The sequence below is a fragment of the Ursus arctos genome, unplaced genomic scaffold (assembly GCF_023065955.2).
Source record: "Ursus arctos isolate Adak ecotype North America unplaced genomic scaffold, UrsArc2.0 scaffold_32, whole genome shotgun sequence".
In the NCBI taxonomy this organism is placed as follows: domain Eukaryota; kingdom Metazoa; phylum Chordata; class Mammalia; order Carnivora; family Ursidae; genus Ursus; species Ursus arctos.
In genome coordinates, this window is record NW_026623008.1 from 19,911,971 (window position 1) to 19,930,108 (window position 18,138).

An 18,138-nucleotide genomic window follows, 5' to 3' on the forward strand; every position below is an offset into this window, starting at 1 on the left:
ACAAGATGCGGCCAGATGTTGGGAGGCAACACCAGCATTCTGCCAGTGCTCCCCTCCTGCCGGATGCAAGCGGCCAACAGCTTGTCTCCCCTGGCCCCAACACACACCCCTCACCAGCTGAGCAGGGCCCCCAACTTGGGTTTCCTCCTAAAGCAAAAGGGTTTCTGGCCTTCATCTCCACCTCCCCCACAGGGTACACCCTCCAGACCCAGAGGCCTCCTGCTCCTCGGGCCCCCCCCCCCCCCGACCAGACCTCCCTCCAGAGCTCTGGCCACCACCTGTGGCTTCAGTATTATCTCCTTCCAACCACTCTTCCCATGAGAGACAGGTACAGGCACAGACACACGCACCAGAGGTGGCAGAGTAGCTACAAAGATTTATCAAATTATTTAAAATGTTGGCATTTACGTATTTGCATGTATAACATAAAATCATTACATGGAATCCTCAGGTCATGGGGTGCTAACGTGGTCCACACATGAGCCTGGCAGGGAAACAAAGGAGACCAGGCTCGGAGCCACAGGGCTTTAAAAAACTGGATGTTCTCCTAAGGGCCTGAGAGGAGTAGGGCGAAGAGGAAGGGGTCACCTCACGAGTCTGGTTTAACCCCACCCTCCTCACAGATCTCTAGAAGCTCCTTTCCCACTCTCACGGGAGAGGGACCCATTTCCAGACTGTCTCCCTACCACATAGATGCCCACTCCCTAAAATCGATGTGGCAAACACACCCAAGAATCCACTGGAATAGGTCCTTATAAATATATTTATATCAGAGAAAACAAGGCACTTGGGGAGCATTACAGCTCACTCTCCTACATGTACATCATTCTAGACAGAAAGTAAAAATTGGTTAGTTTCTCAAGTGAGTTAACTGAGTCAAGTTAATACAATAACAGAATTGTTCCCGAGCCCTCACTGAGGCACAGACTGAGGCGCATCTCCTAGTGACACCTGGTCCCAGGTCTGCTGGACCCCAGTAGAGCTCAAAGCCTGATGCCCCCAGGAGGCCCGACTTCTCTCCTGAGCAAAAGCCCCTCGCCCTGGGGCACCGGCCCCCTCCCCGGGCCCCGAGGTCAGGTGGGGGGGGGCTGCGGAGGGAGGCAGGCCAGAGAGCAGAGCTGGGACACGGTGGGAATGCTTAAGCAGGGTCACCAAAGCCACAGAGACCTCAATCTGTCCGAGCCGGCGCTGCGGAGCCGGAGGAGCGGCGCCACGGGAAGAGATTTCACATAGCCCTGACAACACCGCCTCGGCTCTGCGGTGACATTGGCCAGGGTCGTTTCTGAGGGCGCTGGAGCTTCCGCTGGAGGCGAGCTGGAGCTTGGGCCAGCTGCTCTGAGCCTCCAAGGGACCGCAGAGCCTGCCCCCTCCCTGTGGCTGCTCCTTTGGAATGTAGTCATCTCACAACCATGGCAAAGCCGCAAGTCACTTCGGACACTGCCGACTAGAAGCTGGGTCCCTGGGCCACAGGAATGGGGGCAGGTCCCCTGGGCTGGGCAGACTAGGGAAGGGAGGTGGCTCCTTGGCTTCAGCACTTAAGAGTCCTTCGGAGCCATTGCTCCACACTGTGACCAGCCTCGGCCCAGTTTAAATAATCACTAAACTTTGCATTCTACAATTACAGGATTCCAAAGACAATTACCTGCATAGGGTCCTTTATCATCTTAAAGGGCTCTGGGTTTAAAGAAGTGGGGTATTTTTTGTTATTTTGTTTTTTGGGTTTTTTGGTGCACATATGCATAAATAGAGCCCAGAGGGCCTCTCGGCTGACTGGGTCCCCAGCCCCCTGAGCTGAGGAGGCTTAGCAAGGCCGGCTGCTACAAAGCACAGAGCTTGGCTGCATAGATTTTAATGAGAGCGTCAGGCAGAGCTGTGCTGTTGCTCTCCGGGACTTGCAGATCATTACCAAACCAGCTGTAGGATGAGAACACAGCACATCGAAACCCTAGGAGGTCACTGAGCTAATGATCTAATCCTACCTTCCGCAGGCAGTGCCCCCCCCCCTTCTGCCCCCAGCCCTTTCCAGGGCGGACTGTGTCCATTCCAGAAGCCAGGCCAACACCGCCCCCTTCAAGGTCAGAGCAGAATGATAGTGAGTGGCGCTGGCTCCCCCTTTTCCGGAAAGGAGGGGGATGGGGTAATTTAGTCAAAGCCATTAGGCCTAAACCCTGGCCTGGCCAGGCCCCAGGACGCCTATCTGGGAGAACCACTGCCCTCCACCTGCCTCTCCAGCCACTGCCGGGCTGCAGCCAGGGACACCTTCAACAGCCATTTCAGGGTTCTGAAGAAAGCACCTCCAGCTTCCAAAGTGCAAGGCGGGGACACACCCAGCTTTATGCTCAGCACTGGAGGATGGTGCCAGCTCTGTGCCACAGACACCTGAGCCGGGGAGGGGGAGGAGGGTAAGCTCTGCAGCGGCCCCCGCAGGAAGGCATGCTGGCCCCTGCAGGCTCGGTCCCCAGGTCCCCAGGTCCCCACGGCAGGGTTCAAGGCGGCGAGAAGGCAGAGGGGGAGCATCCAGCCAGGGCACAGCAGCAGTACCCGTGCTTACACACTCTCCTCAAGCCGGAGGGGTCTATGAGGGCTTTGGCAATTACTACAACCATTTGCTGTGCTGGGTAGAGACAGATCCTGTTTCTCTTTGTTTCAGGGCTCTGAAAGCCGGAGAAGCCAGGAGAAGCCGGTTTCAGCATAAGAGGCTACACAATAGTTAGGGCAGAAGAGAAGAAACCTCACTGTTGGCCAAAGCTGGCCAGTTTTTTTTTTCCCCCTGAATAATAGCACCTGTGTATTAGCTCTGGGAAAAGGGGGAGTGAGGGAGGGAACATCACCGCACGCAGCGAGGAGGGAGCTAGAAACAAGACCCAGAGCCCCTCTGCCTTTCAGCCCTCCTCACGGCTGCCAGGCCCCCCTAGGCAGCTACCTGCGGCAGCCACCAGCCCGAGGGACTGAAGTTTCTACAGCTGGCAGAACCTATGCTTAAATTGGGGAAATAAAAGGGGGACGAGTTGCAGAGGAATTGAAAACAGCACCTGTCAAAGCTGCATACCCCCTTCCTTCTCTCACTACCTCTGGTCCCCCAGAAGGGCAGGTCCCAAGGCCATGTGGTTCAATGGTGATAGTAAAGGGGGAGCAGAGAATTGTAAGACAGGCTGTAAGGGTCCGAGCAGCACGGACAGGCCTGGCACTGGCTCTGACCCCTCCTACAGCGACTCCCAGTGAGGTCTGGAGTAGCACAGAGCCAAGACTGTTCTGCCTAAACTCCAGCAAGTGCCCACTATTTGGTCCCAGAAGGCACAGGTGACTTGGAATCAGGAATTCTGGGCTCTAGAGTTCTGTCACCATCCAGTGTATGACCTGGAGCACGTCATTTCCCATCTCTACATTTCAGCATCATCAAGAGCGTAGGATCCAAGGAGTTCCACCATTCTTCCAGTTCTGTAGTTCCAAGTCTCTAAGCTTGGCTCCTGAAGTCAGCAGAGGTCCCGATCCCTGCGTGTCGGGGCTAGTTTGGTCATGGGTATTAGAGGCTGGAACTGGGCTGTGGTGCCTAGAGCACCTGGTAGTGAGGGAGGGGCATTTATAGGACACCTGAACACCACACTCTGGAGAGGAAGCTTGGGAAGGAGGCAATAACTTCAGCTTTCAGAAAGGCACCATTTCTGGGCAGAGGGGGAGACACTCTTTAGGGCCTGATGGCTCCTAAAATAAAGGGAGTCCAGACATAGAGATGGCTTAGCAAAAGGAAGCTCACCCTGCTGACCAGGGCAGAAAGGTGTGGCAGTCTAGCTGCTAGGGCATGTGGCCTGCTCAGCCCTCTCAGTGCATGGGAAAGGGGCTGGCTGTGCCCATGCAGGCTTTAGGACCAGAAGATGGCTGGCAATATCTGAAGGGTAAGGATTTTGGAAAGAGACCACGGTTGAAAATGGCTCCCAGGGAAGGTACCAACTCCAATCTAAACCCAATCAAAGGGATCTGCTTTGGAGTTTTTCCTTCTCTTCAATATGCAACAGTCACTTGAAGGGAAGAGGGAACATCTCAGCTACTGAATCTCAGGAGCCCCACAGGGCCTGTCCATGGGGAGACAGGAAAATATATGTTGATTTGGAGGAAGCACTTGGATATATCTTTGGTTGCTTCAGGGAGGACTTTGGCCCCTTGAAATTCTTTTTTCCTCCCTTTCCCCCCCCATCAGACTGTTGGGATATGCATCAAAGAAGGCAGCAGGAGGAAAGAAAAAGGAGGTGGGCAGCAGGCAGAAAGACTTAATCCGACCAGTCGTCCTCATCAAACTCAGAGGAGTCATCTTCCGAGTCGCTATACTCCACAGCAATTCGACGGGACAAGATGGTGGCTACGTCGTTGCCCACAACGTCACGCTTCTCTTGTTCCTGCTGCTCCTCAACCCTGCGGAGCTGAAAGCCTTATGAGAGAGAGAGAGAGGGAGAGAGAGAGAGAGAGAGAGAGAGAGAGAGAGAGAGAGAAGGGTTTAGAAGGCGAGTCAGTCTCAAACGGTCTCAGAATCCACACAGGACTGAGGAAGGGGGAGTGGCCAGGGGTGGAAGGAGTCAGGGGAAGGGGGTAGGGGGAAGAAGATCCTCTGAGAAAGCAAAGAGGGAAAGGGGAAAGCAAGAAAGATAGTAAAGATGAGGGTTTATCCAATTCTGGCTCCAGTGCTGTAGGCGTGTCGGAAAGGAAGCCTGTCGTTCTTTCCATTTCCACACTGTCAGGCTAGTGAGGATGGGCACTTCTTAAGAGGCTCTGAGTGAGGAGTGGGCACCGAACTGTACTCGCTGGGCACTCAGTCTGCCCAGTTCATCGAGCTCAGCTGCCCCAACTTATCTCCCCCAGACAATCCTCCAGTTCCAGAAGGCTCACAAACAGAAGAAACCACTCTAACCCACTGGGACCAGAACTGTCCTCTGAAAGAAAGAGAATAAATGCTCCACAAGGGTGAGATGATGAGGGAGGGCAGGAAGGTAGGAAAGAAGGGAGAGAAGGAGACAAAGAGGGAAGGGGATAGGAAAAAAAGGGGAGGAGGATGGGGAGAGAAAGGGGAAAGAGAGAAGGGAGGAAGGATATGAAAGGCACAGAAGTGGAGGACAGGCAGGAGTGTGGCCAGAGAAGTACCTTCTAGGGTGGTGACGCTTGGCTTTCTCTGGGGCACAAAATGAATGTAAACACAGGCAAAACATTTCTCATCAAGGAGATCGAAGACCCAAGTTAAGAATCCCTTACTTTACTTTACTTACTTATTTAAAGTGATCTCTACACCCAAGGTGGGGCTCGAACTCACGATCCCAAGATCAAGAGTCGCCTGCTCTTCTGACTGAGCCATCCAAGGCCCCAAGAATCCTTTACTTTTAAACTAAGGTGGAGGGGCGCCTGGGTGGCGCAGTCGTTAAGCGTCTGCCTTCGGCTCAGGGCGTGATCCCGGCGTTCTGGGATCGAGCCCCACATCAGGCTCCTCCACTGGGAGCCTGCTTCTTCCTCTCCCACTCCTCCTGCTTGTGCTCCCTCTCTCCCTGGCTATCTCTCTCTTTGTCAAATAAATAAAATCTTTTAAAAAATAAATAAATAAACCAAGGTGGAAAGAAATTTACATCTCCATATTTTTAGAGCGAAGCCTCTCTTTAGGCTGATCTGAGGCCTGACGTCCCTCCCGATCTCTCCCCACCCAATGAAAGCTATGCCCCGGAAAGGGCATGGAACCCCTAGCCCACCCTCCAACCAGTCATCACGGCTGCAGAAAGACAAGGCCTCATGGTCCTGGACCCAGCACTGGGAATTACCTTGACGTATGGCTGAAAGTAAGTCGCTGCGGGCATCACTCACAGGAGGCAAGGAGGACTTAGGCTTGGTGGCATCAGAAAGTGGTGGTGGTGGGACAGACGGGCTTTCTGTACCACTGAAAGGGGGAGGAGGGGGCCCCGGAGGAGGAGGGGGAGGGGGAGGGGGAGGTGCGCCTCCTCCTGGTTGGGACAAGGGAGGAGGTGGCAGAGTTGGGTAGTCAGCTGCAGGCGGTGGGGGAGGAGGCGGAGGGGCAGCAAAATCGGGGTGAGGTGGGAAAGATGGCGGTGATGGTGGTGGTGGGGTCCCTGGAGACCCAAATCCTCCAGGCGGTGGGGGGGGTGGGACGCCCATCATTGGAGGTGGAGGCGGAGGGGCAGGTGGTGGGGCAAACCCAGGTTTGGAGCCTGGTGGCGAGCCCAGAGGAGGAGCTGGTGGTGGATGGCTTGGGCTGACCACGCTGGATCTTTTGGGTCCAGCTAAGCCAGGCCCTCTTTGGTTGCTGTCTGCTGGGCAGCTAAAAGGACAAAGAAGAGACCCACCATCACACTCAGCATGCAAACATCCACCTCTAATAAAGCTGATCAAGACCCTAGGTTCATTCTGGTTGACTACTATTTCATTTTAGCTCTAACAGAAAAAACCTGAGAATGGTCAGAACAGACCAACAATGCAATGGGTAGCCTTGTAATGCAATGAACTTCTCATCAGCAGAGGAATGTAAACAGAAATTGAGAAAAGCTATTGGAAAGAAGTTTAGACTGGGATTCCTCTATCAGGTAAGGGTTGGCCAAGGTCATCTCCTGGGTCCCCTTCAAACCCTCCAGCTTTCCAAGGGAAGGCACCCTCCTGAACCCTCCTCTAGGAAGGACAGTCAATTTAATCCTGGAACCAGGACCGAGAAGGCATGTAAGAAGAAGTGGAATAAAAATCCAAACATCACCCACCCACTGGGCTCTATTCCTCAGGCTCTTATCATTCACCAGATCTTGTGAGGGCAGGAAACCCAAGCGAAGCTGACCAAGTCTGAGCAGGGCACAGATTTAGGTAAATGTACCTCCAGGGTTCACGTGGAAAATCCTGAGAAGGGATGAGGATCTGAGGGTCAGCAGAGATGGGAAATGAATGTGCCACCAGGCTTCACCCAGGTTGAGAGACGACTAAGGTGCACCCCTCTCAGGTCAGGTATGCTTGGCTGTGGCTACAAGGTCTCAGACCATGTGTGAGGCTGAAGGGTTTCTTTTTCCATCTTTGTACCTGCCCTCCACTAATAGCTACTCGTTAGAAAAAAAGCATCCATCTTGGAATTTTCCATAGACCTTCAAGCCTTAGCTTCGTCTGACAGGGCAACTAGCAGGAAGTGATTTGGGATGAGTGGTTTCAAGAGCCAAGAAGAAGGGGGCTGGGTTAGGGGGAGGGGTTACGGCACTGCTCTACGTGTCCATCTGAGGGGTCCTCAACATATCCCAATCTCTGATTAAACAGTGTCCAGGGAGGAAAGTGTATCGTTCAAACCTCTCATTTGTCAGGCATCAGAAAGGGAAAAGTAACTGTGAGCAAACACTGAAATCTGAACACTCCTCAGACAGACCCCCTTTTGGCCATTACTAACTCGTCCCTGTACACTTCTGCCAAATAGCAGTACAGACAGAGTCTAAGTTTCACCGCCCTTTTTCCTTTGTTTCATTCTTTCCAGCAGTGAAATGAACCAGAACAAAACAGAAAGGTGACCGACTGCTAGGTTCCTAGATAACTGGGGAAGGTGTCTGTTAAATATTTTAAGGACGGCAGATTATACCACTTCATTTCACACTGAGTTAAAGCTAAGTAAAAACAACAAGAGATAAGCTGGTGATCTCTATCAGTCCCAGTAGAGTTAGGAGTTAAGAATTCGGGCTCTGCAGACAGAATGACCTGCTTTCCAGTCAGGGCTCTGCCTCTGACCGGCTGTGGGACCTTAGAATTAAGTTCATTGACCTCTTTGTGCCTCACCATTTACTCATCTGTAAAATGGGTACCTACCTCAGGAGGGCTGTTGTAAGGATGAAGCAATGTATACAGTGTTTGGCATAATGCCTGGCACCCCAGACACTTAATAAAACGTTAATTATTTTTTCTATTATCTAGACAGACTTGCCTCAAGTTATTTTACTGGTCCTGCCCTGGATTTGGAACACTTATTTTGTTCTTTTTTTTTCCCCTAAGATTTTATTTTTTTTTTAAGTTATCTCTACACCCAACATGGGGCTTGAACTCACAACCCTGAGATCAAGAGTCACATGCTCCACCGACTGAGCCAGTCAGGCGCCCTGAAGAACACTTATTTTGTCCTTAAGTATTGTAACCACCCAGAGTAGACAGGAGGGAAAGCACCATTTACCTGAATTCTGCTGGTGGGGGAGGCAAGCTGTCCTCAGAGAAGGAAGGAGAGGGTGGAGAAGTGGAGTCTGACAGCGGTGGTGGTGGGTAGCTGTTTCCGTCCACATTTTCAACAGAGCCAATACTGCCATTCTGGTACACCAAGGTGGGTGGATACCTGACAACGAACCCAATGCCAAAACTGTCATTTAAAAAGTGTGAGTATGGGGGCGCCTGGGTGGCGCAGTCGTTAAGCGTCTGCCTTCGGCTCAGGGCGTGATCCCGGCGTTCTGGGATCGAGCCCCACATCAGGCTCCTCCGCTAGGAGCCTGCTTCTTCCTCTGCCACTCCCCCTGCTTGTGTTCCCTCTCTTGCTGGCTGTCTCTCGCTCTGTCAAATAAATAAATAAAATCTTAAAAAAAAAAAAAAAAAGTGTGAGTGGTACTCTCACATTTTTTTTTCCCCCCTCTCATATGTTTTTTTTAAGAGACCCTACAAAATGCATTTGTTACAAAAGCTTTTAGGAAGAAAGTAATAAGAATATTCCCCACATATTTTCTGCTATTCTGAAATTTTATTTTAGAACTAAATTCAGGATTAAAATTTAGGACTAAATTCTATTGTTAATACCTCCCAGTTATTCCTGCTGGATTCAGAGGAATGGGATTCAACACAGAAAATCAAAACCATGCTGTTCTTTTCCCAGTGCTGGTTGGCCTTGTCAAACCCAGCAGTTCCTTTAAATTCTCTCCCAAATGTTAAGAGCAGCCTAGACCCAAATCCGAAAGTCTGTCTTGTGGCAAAGGGCAAAGCCAAGCCCCAAGGCTAGTGAGCTGCAGACACGTGACTGGCACACAGCCTGGTTGGAGGTCAGCAAGCCTCTGGAGTACTCGAAGGCCAAGGAGGCATCTGATTGCAAAACCAAGCTGAGGACGAATGCAAGTTGCTGTGTGGTAGCTAGACTCAGTGTCCCTGCCAGGTCTCTTATCCGACACGACGAGCTGCCAACTTAAGGAGGGTGCTGAGGCCTGTGCCTCATGAAAACCTGTCCCTCAGAGCACTAGGCCTTGGGTGAACAACAAACCTCCAAATGACACAAATACACCAAAGAGCAGCTAGCAAAATATGGTTGGTGCCGCTCCATCTCCCCCTTCTCCCTACCACTGCTGGGTTCTAAAGAACTCATCTCAAACAGACCCTGGAGAGAAGAGGGTTGGAGCGAACTAACAAATCAAATCTGGAGCCCTGTAGGCTGGGTACATCTCTTTACAGGTCCACCAACAAGCACACCCAGGTAGACCAGCCATGTAGCCCAATCCCAAACTTCTTGCACAACAGGAAAATGGGAGGCAAAGTTCTCGTTTTCACCAGCCCCATTCCACACACACAAACAGAACAAAAACCAAACACATAATAGCTGGCATTCTGATCGTGCAAGATTCTGTCCTTACAGTCATAGAACCTAGGACAAGGCCTGTCTGAGCAGGATGGCACCACAGAACAAAATGGCCCCTTTTCTGGGAGGTGAAGGTAATGAAGGTACCCTCAGGGCTGAATTCCCTGCAGAGAGAAAGGTTCATTTTTTTCTCTCACCATCTTCATCACTCTTTAAAACAAATCTCTTAATCCAGGAAGAACAAGTGTCAGAAGTGTCAAGATTTTTAAAAGTCAAGATTTTCATGGCAGAGTTATTCCTAAAAGCAAGAACAGCTCAACTCTTTCCTTTTATCATTCCTAGACACCCGGCATGGGCCGGCATGGTTCTCTGACAGCTAGGATGCAATGTATTTAGAGTAAAAACCAGGGCAACATTCATGCCAAGCAGTTGTGGTGACTTGGCTTTGAATGTCACACAGGTCGGACACCAGGATAAGCATCAAACCAAGCTCTAAAACCATTTTTTCCCCCTTTTAAACCTCCAGTGTGATTTGGTATTGGGAAATGGGTCAGACTGACATCTACTGTTTCCCCATGGAGATATATAGCCTCAATACTGGCCGAGCGACCTTTCCCACACTGTCTCTGAGGTCTGCTTTCAGTCCCTTGGCCAGCCTCTCTCCTGAGACTGACAAAGGCTAACTGAAAAGTTGCTTTGGTGATGTGCACAAATTCTCTGCCTGGCCCTCTCCACTCCTGTGAAATGCCCAGCTCTCAGGCACGACCTTCAAATCAATGCTCTGGAGGCAAAGGGCTCCCAAGACCACTTTTCTTCTCTTTCCAGTGTTTCCTTTGAGGCCCATAGACATACTAGTGCCTGGCAGAGCAAGGGCACTAAAAGCCATGGGCCTTCTTTTCCAGACTACTACAGTCACCTCATTTAAACTGCTGAGTCTCTTATTTAGCAAATTTTAATCACCAGATGGATGCACGTTACGGGAGCTGATTAATAGTGGTATTGATGTTAGCCACACAGCGGGACTTCAGGGGGGTGTGAAAGGTGTCACACTAGAGCTGTCAGGCTGTTGCCTCCAGGGCCCCAGGCCCTTCAAAGAATGCTAGCAATAATATGAAAGCATCACCTACCCAGAAGGCCCCAGCTTTTCTTTGGATTCCACAAATTCTTGTCCCATCTTCATCTTCTCCCACTCTTCCTTCCGTGTCTTGATTTTACGTGGATTTACATTCCCTCGATTTGGATTATCTTTCTTTTCTTTCTATAATGAAAAGAAACAGAAAAGCCTTTGTAAAACAGTATTCCAAAGTCCTTCATTAAAATTCCATCCACCTTCAGGGATGCACACCCAAGAGATGATTTGCCTAGACAACATACAGTAACTAGAGCATTTATAGAACTACTGGCTTTGGAGTGACCTAGAGGTCATCTAGTCCAAACCACCTCCCCAGGTCATATTCACTCAATCCAACACTCAAGACACCTCTACAGATGGGAAACTCACTACCTCTTTGGGTAACTCATTCATGTTTCTGAGCAGCTGTAATTGTTAGGAAGTTAGTAAAAAGCTATTTGTTATTTGCTCTGCCATGAAGGAGAGTCACTGTCTCTGGGACAAATATAAGGCAATAGTTAACAAAACAAAATCAAACAACCAATGAGGAGTTCCTCAGCCTGTGCAGCTGCACTCGCCCCTGGTGCTCTCTTGGGCCTCCCGGCAGCCATGCTAATGGGATTGTGAGGTTGCAACTGGTAGGTCATATGCTTACACACATCACTGGAGGTCTAAGGGGAGAGGAGCAGCTCCCAAAACTAGGCCGATGCCCTCACCCCACCCCACCCAATCAGCAGTGAAGGTGTTAAACTGTTCCTGTTTGTAAATCAAACACTGTAGAGCCCTGTGCTGCTCTCTGAGAAATGAGCTGCAAAACTGGCAGGGAAGGGACTAGCCTAGCTTGAGTGTCCAGCAGAGTCAGGTGCAAATTGCAAGAGAAATAAATGGTGAATAGAAAAGTCAATTTCTAAAACTCAGCCTGAATATACTCAATTGTTAATAGCGCTAGGGGGAACAAACACATTTTTGGTGTGATTTATACTTTCATCTTGGTTGTGCTTGGTGTGGACACATTTTTTAAAGAGTTTCACCTGGCATCCAAGCAAGCAGCCACTCGGAATGATTACTTCATATAAGACTGGTTTCCTTTTTATCCCCCCTCCACAATCGTGCCTACTGATGTGTAGAACAGAGGCCCCTTTCCCCTCACCCTATGCTTTCTCTTCTCTTTCATGATATCCTTGGTGTCCTGCAGCATCTTCTCCTTCCAAAGATCAAAGAAGTACGAAGGGTCTGTGTAGAATTTGAGTGCCTCTTTCCCATCGTCCCTGGGATAGAAATGAAGACAAGTAGCTGTCAGTGGACAGATGAGCTCCCAACCAAATCCAATATTCCAAATACCTACCAGTTAGCAGTTTTTACACTGAGGAATCAAGAAGTCATTCAAATTGACTGCATATTTCCTCTTCCATACCAGCATTCCAATGCCCCCTGAATGGCACCTCTTTACTTATCTGGCTTTTTAAGAAACTTAGCCTTACTTTCAATTCCTGGTAGAGGCATTTGCATGGTCAGGGCAAGAATAGGTTAGAACAGCAGGGATCCTGGTTATTTCTAATGATCTGCATGGCTACAGACATCTCCCTGAGGATATCCTGATATCCTGGCACATCAGAGGGGATTTCTGCCATTGGTTCCCCTTCCCCACCAATTCCCCAGAACTCTCTAGGAAGCATTAGCGGCTTCCCACCCACGTGAAACCTGTACATATATGTGCAGGCTCACACGTGTACATTAGGTATAGATATATTCACGTGAAAGCATGTATGTGTGCAGCTGTTATTCCTCTGTAAAAACGGGTAACCATAGCAATCCACCTTCTTGCTCCCTTCTGGAATAGCTCAGCATCCCCCACCCTACCCCCCAACCACAAGGGGGCCCCAGTGAGAACAGATGGCCAGCTGTTTTACAGCCAGATTAAATTACCATCTTTTAGTGGCTGTGACAGAAGTACAGAGAGAGCTACTGAGTGTCCATATAAGGGTTACCTGATGATCCTGATTGGAATCCTGCACTTTGGCATGACTAAGTCTCTCTTTCTAGAAAGCATGCGCTAGGGGTGGACATTTATTTTAGCACTATTCTAAACTAAAAAGAATTAGAAAGGCAATTCTATTCCCTGGCCTGTCACGACACACAGAAAGCATTTCCAAATCCACACTAATGATTTTTATATTAAATCTTGTTCTGAGTTAGCTACACCACTACTCATTTCTGTTAGGCCAACTCCAGATAATTGAGAGGAGAATGATAAAAAGGAAAATACCATTAACTGAAAAATAAACTTGTCTTAATATCATTTGTTTAGCCCATTCTGTCACACAAGCCCTATGTCATACATCATACTCCCTTCAGTATCAGGTGTACACTCCCTTCGTGCCCTGAAACCTCTCTGCCCAAATCCAACTCGATAAATGATGAAGGCTGGAGTCAAATCTCTGCCCTGTTCTGCTAGCCGACCGCTTTGAAAGCCAACGAACAAACATAGTTTTACACAGTAATAACACAGGACAGACGCTATGGCATAGATGCTATGTACTTTTATCCTGTGAATAGCTACCATGCTCCTACTTCCTGGCTCCCTGGATCAGGTGGGTGTCCTTGAGTTTCACACACACACATTCTACTTTGCAGTATACCCATGTCTCGCAGAAGACATCTGCCTCCAGCTATCTGTAATTACTTTTTACCTGTTCTGAAGATATTTATGGATACAAGCAAGATAAATATTCACTTTCTGCCCCTGCTCAGTGGATTTTTGCAGGATGATCACACTATGGACCACTGGAGGGGGAGGGGCTTTACGTTGTCTACACGGCTACCTTCTTTCTCAAGTTTAGCTGCAGCACTGTAGGTCCTTGCAGAGGGGGAATGTCAAAAGGATGTTCTAAACAAAGTGAACGACACTCATTTGGAAGAATGCCAATTATTCCTTAAGCTCTGGAAGGACCCTGAGGGCCCAGAGCAGCCAGTCCACAAAGCTAGCCCCACTAACACACCCAAACATCTGGTAATCTAGTGGTTTCCGAGTAAGTGGGAGCCTTGCTAGAATGTTGCCCCTGGGATGCATGCTCTAGGACTGCTTTGTAACAAAGTCCTTTTGGTTCTATAATAACTAAATTCCTTGGACGGGATCCAAGACGGACCTGGCTTGTACCGAATTAAACTCTGCACCATGTACTGCTACAGCAAACTTTCGATATATATTATACTTACTATGAAGTTCAGAAACCAAACAGTAAGTGACAAGTGTTTATATGGTAAACATTAGGGGCTGCTGCCACAAACAACTCTGAGGTAGGTAGTAAGCTTTTGGATACAATCCTCTGATGTAAACATCTTTAAATAAAAAGACAATCCAGTGCTGTTAACCACAGGTCAACAAAGGGAGGAACTTGCCAGGTTACCTGTAAGGGGTGAGATTGTTGAGAGGTGGAGGAGTATCGCAGGTGTTATATGTTTCCAAGACAGGTACTGGGAGCGAGTTTCTGTCAAAAAGCTTCTGGTCTTGAATAGTAGAGCTCCTGAAGGCCTTCCGGGTGTTGATTCCTTGCAGTGACACTGAGAGAAGATGGAAGGCAGGAGAAAATGGACGACAGGCTATTTGAGCAAACACTGAGTCACACCAGTCTGAGAGGCCTCAGCTGCTGCGTTTCTTGGCTGCGGCTGTCTGCAGCCAGGTTTTTTTTCTCCCCCTCTGGGGAAGCCCCACAAGGCTGTCAGCAGCCCAGCCATTTCACGACTGAACAAAATGAGGCAACACAAAGGTTTACTATGTGGCCAGATCTAGCTGGCCTCTCCTTAGGAGGAATGAATCTTCCAAGTACTTTTATGGTAACAAAATACGATTGGGGGAGGGGGGATTTGAGCAAGAATTGGGGGAATTGGAGAAAGGGAGCGTGTAGGGGTGTGGCAGAGCTAAAAAGGTTTCTTTACACCACCCAGGCTTGTGTCATTTCAAAGCAAAACTCCATAGGTCTCTATGATTTTTTCCCCCTCACTTTTTTATAAATCAGGAGAAAAAAAATCCTAAGAAACTCCTCAGCAAAGACTGCAAATGCTGAGCTCAGCTTCCTTACCTTCTTCTTCCTTGGGATCCAGCTGAGTGACTTTAACTTGTAGGCGGTCAACCCTCTCAGCAAGGGAGCTTACCCGAGAGGCAAAGGTGTTTGCCTGAGTAAAGAGCTCTCCAACAATGTCCTCTGCATATTTACCTGAAAGAGCAAAGAAACCAAGTCACTAGAGCATAAAAATGACATAAATGGTTAGAAAAACTTGCTACTGAAGATCTTATTCCCCACCTCCCCAACACACCCACCCCCTAAGATGGTTTGGGTTACATGCAGATGCTTGCTCTTGGGGATAGAAACGAGCCCTCCATAGCCTGAGCAGTGTGCATTTGTTCTCTAAGTCTTCTTGGCAAACTCTGAATTGTCACGAACTCAATGCAGGCTGAGTAATATCAAAAGGTGCAACACAAAAAATTAATCCTGGAAGAGCAGACAATATGTCTACACATTTGCCTATAGCCCTTAGCTCCTTGCTGCTCTGTAAAAGCACCTTGTAAAATGGTTCTGGAAAACAGACCTTGTAGGTGTCTACAATCAACATGAAAAATAAGAAATTACATCCTCAATGGAACCTCCACAGTACACTTGGCAACCATGACGAGTTGCAGTATCTTTGAGGGGCCTTGAATTTATCAACAACTCATAGCAGAGACTTATAACTTCTTCCAAGGGGTGAAAAGGTTATCTTATATTTTATAACCTACAACTTTGGAAGTCTTTGCTTTAGGTTGTAATCCTTCAAATCTACATCTCAGGGAACAAGTGAAAAGCTGAAATTTTCAAGCCTTCCCTGAAAACCAACATACCAGTGGTCTCTTTCCACAGTATCTTATTTTTTAGAAAAAGAAAAGAGTTCCGTACTTTCAACCCTGGAATGCAAGGAGAATTTGCAGCCAAAGAAACCTACCAGCAATCTGACACTACCACCATATTGTCATTCCAAGCCACAAAGCACATTCTTGCTAGGAGTGAAAAGCGGCACACATGAATAAATATACCTCTGAGTTTCTTACTTGCAAGGTGAAGGTAGGCATAAGTGACAGTGCCCAACCAAAAAACCACTGAGAACTATTTTAAGGAGACTCTGATTTTTACCTTCTAAACTATATCTGTGCTTAATCCACACTTGAGGGGAAAAATATTAGTCAAAAGGCCAAAACTGAACCTTCACGGTGAGTTGCAGCTCACCTTCCCAGTGTAACCTGGAGAGAAGGATAAGACCAATCAACAGCATATTTTGAATTGCTGGTAAATTTAGTCAATAAGGAGTTTCTAATCAAGGAGGGAACAAGTCTTTGCATACTGAACGAGCCTGTGATTTAAACCACGATGGGAAGCTCCTGGGTTTTGGCTAACGAAGCTGCACTTCTGTTTCACAGGCTGAGGATCCTACCTGATCCCTGTCCACAACACAGCTAAGTTCCTATAAAAACCATACTGCATCATGCTCATCCAGCTAATGGAAAACCGTGATTGGAAAGCCAAAGCAGATAAACATACAACATTACAGGTGCAAAATGAACCAGCCTCAAAAATATCTGTTAACCAGGGCACCTGGCTGGCTCAGTTGGTAGAGCATGTGACTTTTGATCTTGAGGTCGTGAGTTTGAGCCCACGTTGGGCGTAGGGATTACTTAAAAAAAAAAAAAATCTGTTTACCAACTAGCTATTCTGGAGGAAAAGAAAACCCCGAATCAACCCACCCTTAAGGCACCGAGAGAGTACCCAGGATTTCCTGCTCCTCGGTGAAGGGAGTAGTGGTAGTGCGAGTAGTGGCTGAATGTGGCACAGTGATTTTCAAGATAAGATCTTACCCCCAACATATAAACATGCAAACACTGAGAATGCTATTTGAAGAGGGAGTGAGATGGTGTGAAGGTTTCCCCACTGTCACATCATCACATCAGGCCCCGGGCCTACTTATAACTACAAGATGATAATGGAAGAAGCAGTGGACTTCAATCAGTAAAATCCGGATTTAATCTCAGTTCTTTCTATTTATACTTGCATACTCTTCAGCAAGTCACAATGTCTCAACCTCAATTTCCTCATCTGTAAAACAGGGGTAACTGTATCAACCTTACCAAATTGTCATAGGATTAAATGAGCTAAAAATGTTAGGTTGTTACAACGAAATTCTTCCTTATATTGCTCGACCACATCAGATGACTTTCAAGACTGTGAGTATCTAAATATGCTGTTTCACACTTACAGGAAATTTAAGATATAATTCCAGTCAGCAATATGAGAGTCCCTATTCTTCAAGTACTAAATATTACTCCACTCTCTGAAAACAGAAGTGTGATACTTACATAGGAGAAAACCAAAGTACCTTGTTCAGAGTTAAATTTCATTCATTCAGATTACCAAGACAGACCCACTATCACATCAAGACATTCATAATCGTTATCAACCACATTTTGCAGGAGATTCCAAAGCAGTCTTCAATTCTTTTCTTCCCTTAGCAGAACTGTTCAAATAAAATCTTATGCAGAAGTGAACAGGTAAAACTATTTTTACAAATGTGACACCGCTCTTGCTTGAAGTCTAAGTGAGAGTCTTGGAGCCCCCCAGTGGCATGGCCCCACTACACTCAGAAAACCCAGTATCATACCACGATTTCTTTCTTTCTTTCTTTCTTTCTTTCTTTCTTTCTTTCTTTCTTTCTTTCTTTCTTTTTCTTCCTTCCTTCCTTCTTTTCTTTTCTTTTCTCTCTCTCTCTCTCTCTCTCTCTTTCTTTCTTTCTTTCTTTCTTTCTTTCTTTCTTTCTTTCTTCTTTCCTTTTTTAAAGATTTTTATTTACTTGACAGAGAGAGAGGGAACACAAGCAGGAGGAGTGGGAGAGGGAGAAGCAGGCTTCTTGCCAAGCAGGGAGCCCAATGCGATGTGGGGCTCGATCCCAGAACGCAGGGATCATGACCTGAGCCAAAGGCAGACGCTTAACGACTGAGCCATCCAGGCGCCCCCATAGCATGATTTCTTAATTACCCATGTGAGGTTCCATTCTACCGGGTGGTCAGGATACGGATTCAAAAGTGCAGGCTGGCTGGCTGTGCCTATATTTCCTAAGCTATGGCAACCTAATATGTGAAATACCAATCTCTCTGCACTGAGGGAAAATAAAAATTCTGGATATGCTATCATGGAGCAATCCAAGACTGTGGAATTTTTAGTTTTGTGCTTTATCCATTCCATAATCAGATTTTGCCTACTAGACCAAGCACTCCTGGCTGTAGTACATGAGGCCACGAGGTCAAGGTCATGAATGTGAAGCACATATGAGCCTATTCCTGCCCCACTGTCTGCAAGTATGAAATTCTAGTCATCTTTCAAGGCCTGGTTCAACTCTAACCTCTTCTCTGAAGCTTTCCCTAATTCTCCCTATACTCACATACCATGCACTGACTCCCCAT

General features: G+C 47.9%; 1 protein-coding gene across 12 annotated transcripts in view; it reads right to left on the minus strand.

Moving 5' to 3' along the window:
• Positions 1 to 356: 356 nt before the first annotated feature.
• WASF2 (WASP family member 2) overlaps positions 357 to 18,138 on the minus strand; it is an 81,008-nt gene continuing 63,226 nt past the window's right edge. For 6 of the 12 annotated variants that reach the window (XM_048222005.2, XM_026516920.4, XM_048222001.2 and 3 more), the window contains 7 exons: positions 14,735 to 14,869; positions 14,063 to 14,216; positions 11,806 to 11,923; positions 10,672 to 10,802; positions 8,171 to 8,326; positions 5,793 to 6,307; positions 357 to 4,423 (listed from right to left, as the gene is read on the minus strand). In XM_048222005.2, coding sequence (XP_048077962.1) covers positions 4,266 to 4,423; positions 5,793 to 6,307; positions 8,171 to 8,326; positions 10,672 to 10,802; positions 11,806 to 11,923; positions 14,063 to 14,216; positions 14,735 to 14,869 — 1,367 coding nt within the window. In that variant the 3' untranslated portion in view covers positions 357 to 4,265. Of the gene's footprint in view, positions 6,308 to 8,170; positions 8,327 to 10,671; positions 10,803 to 11,805; positions 11,924 to 14,062; positions 14,217 to 14,734; positions 14,870 to 18,138 lie in introns of all 12 variants that reach the window. The other 6 variants (XM_057305429.1, XM_057305430.1, XM_057305426.1 and 3 more) reach the window with 2 other exon arrangements.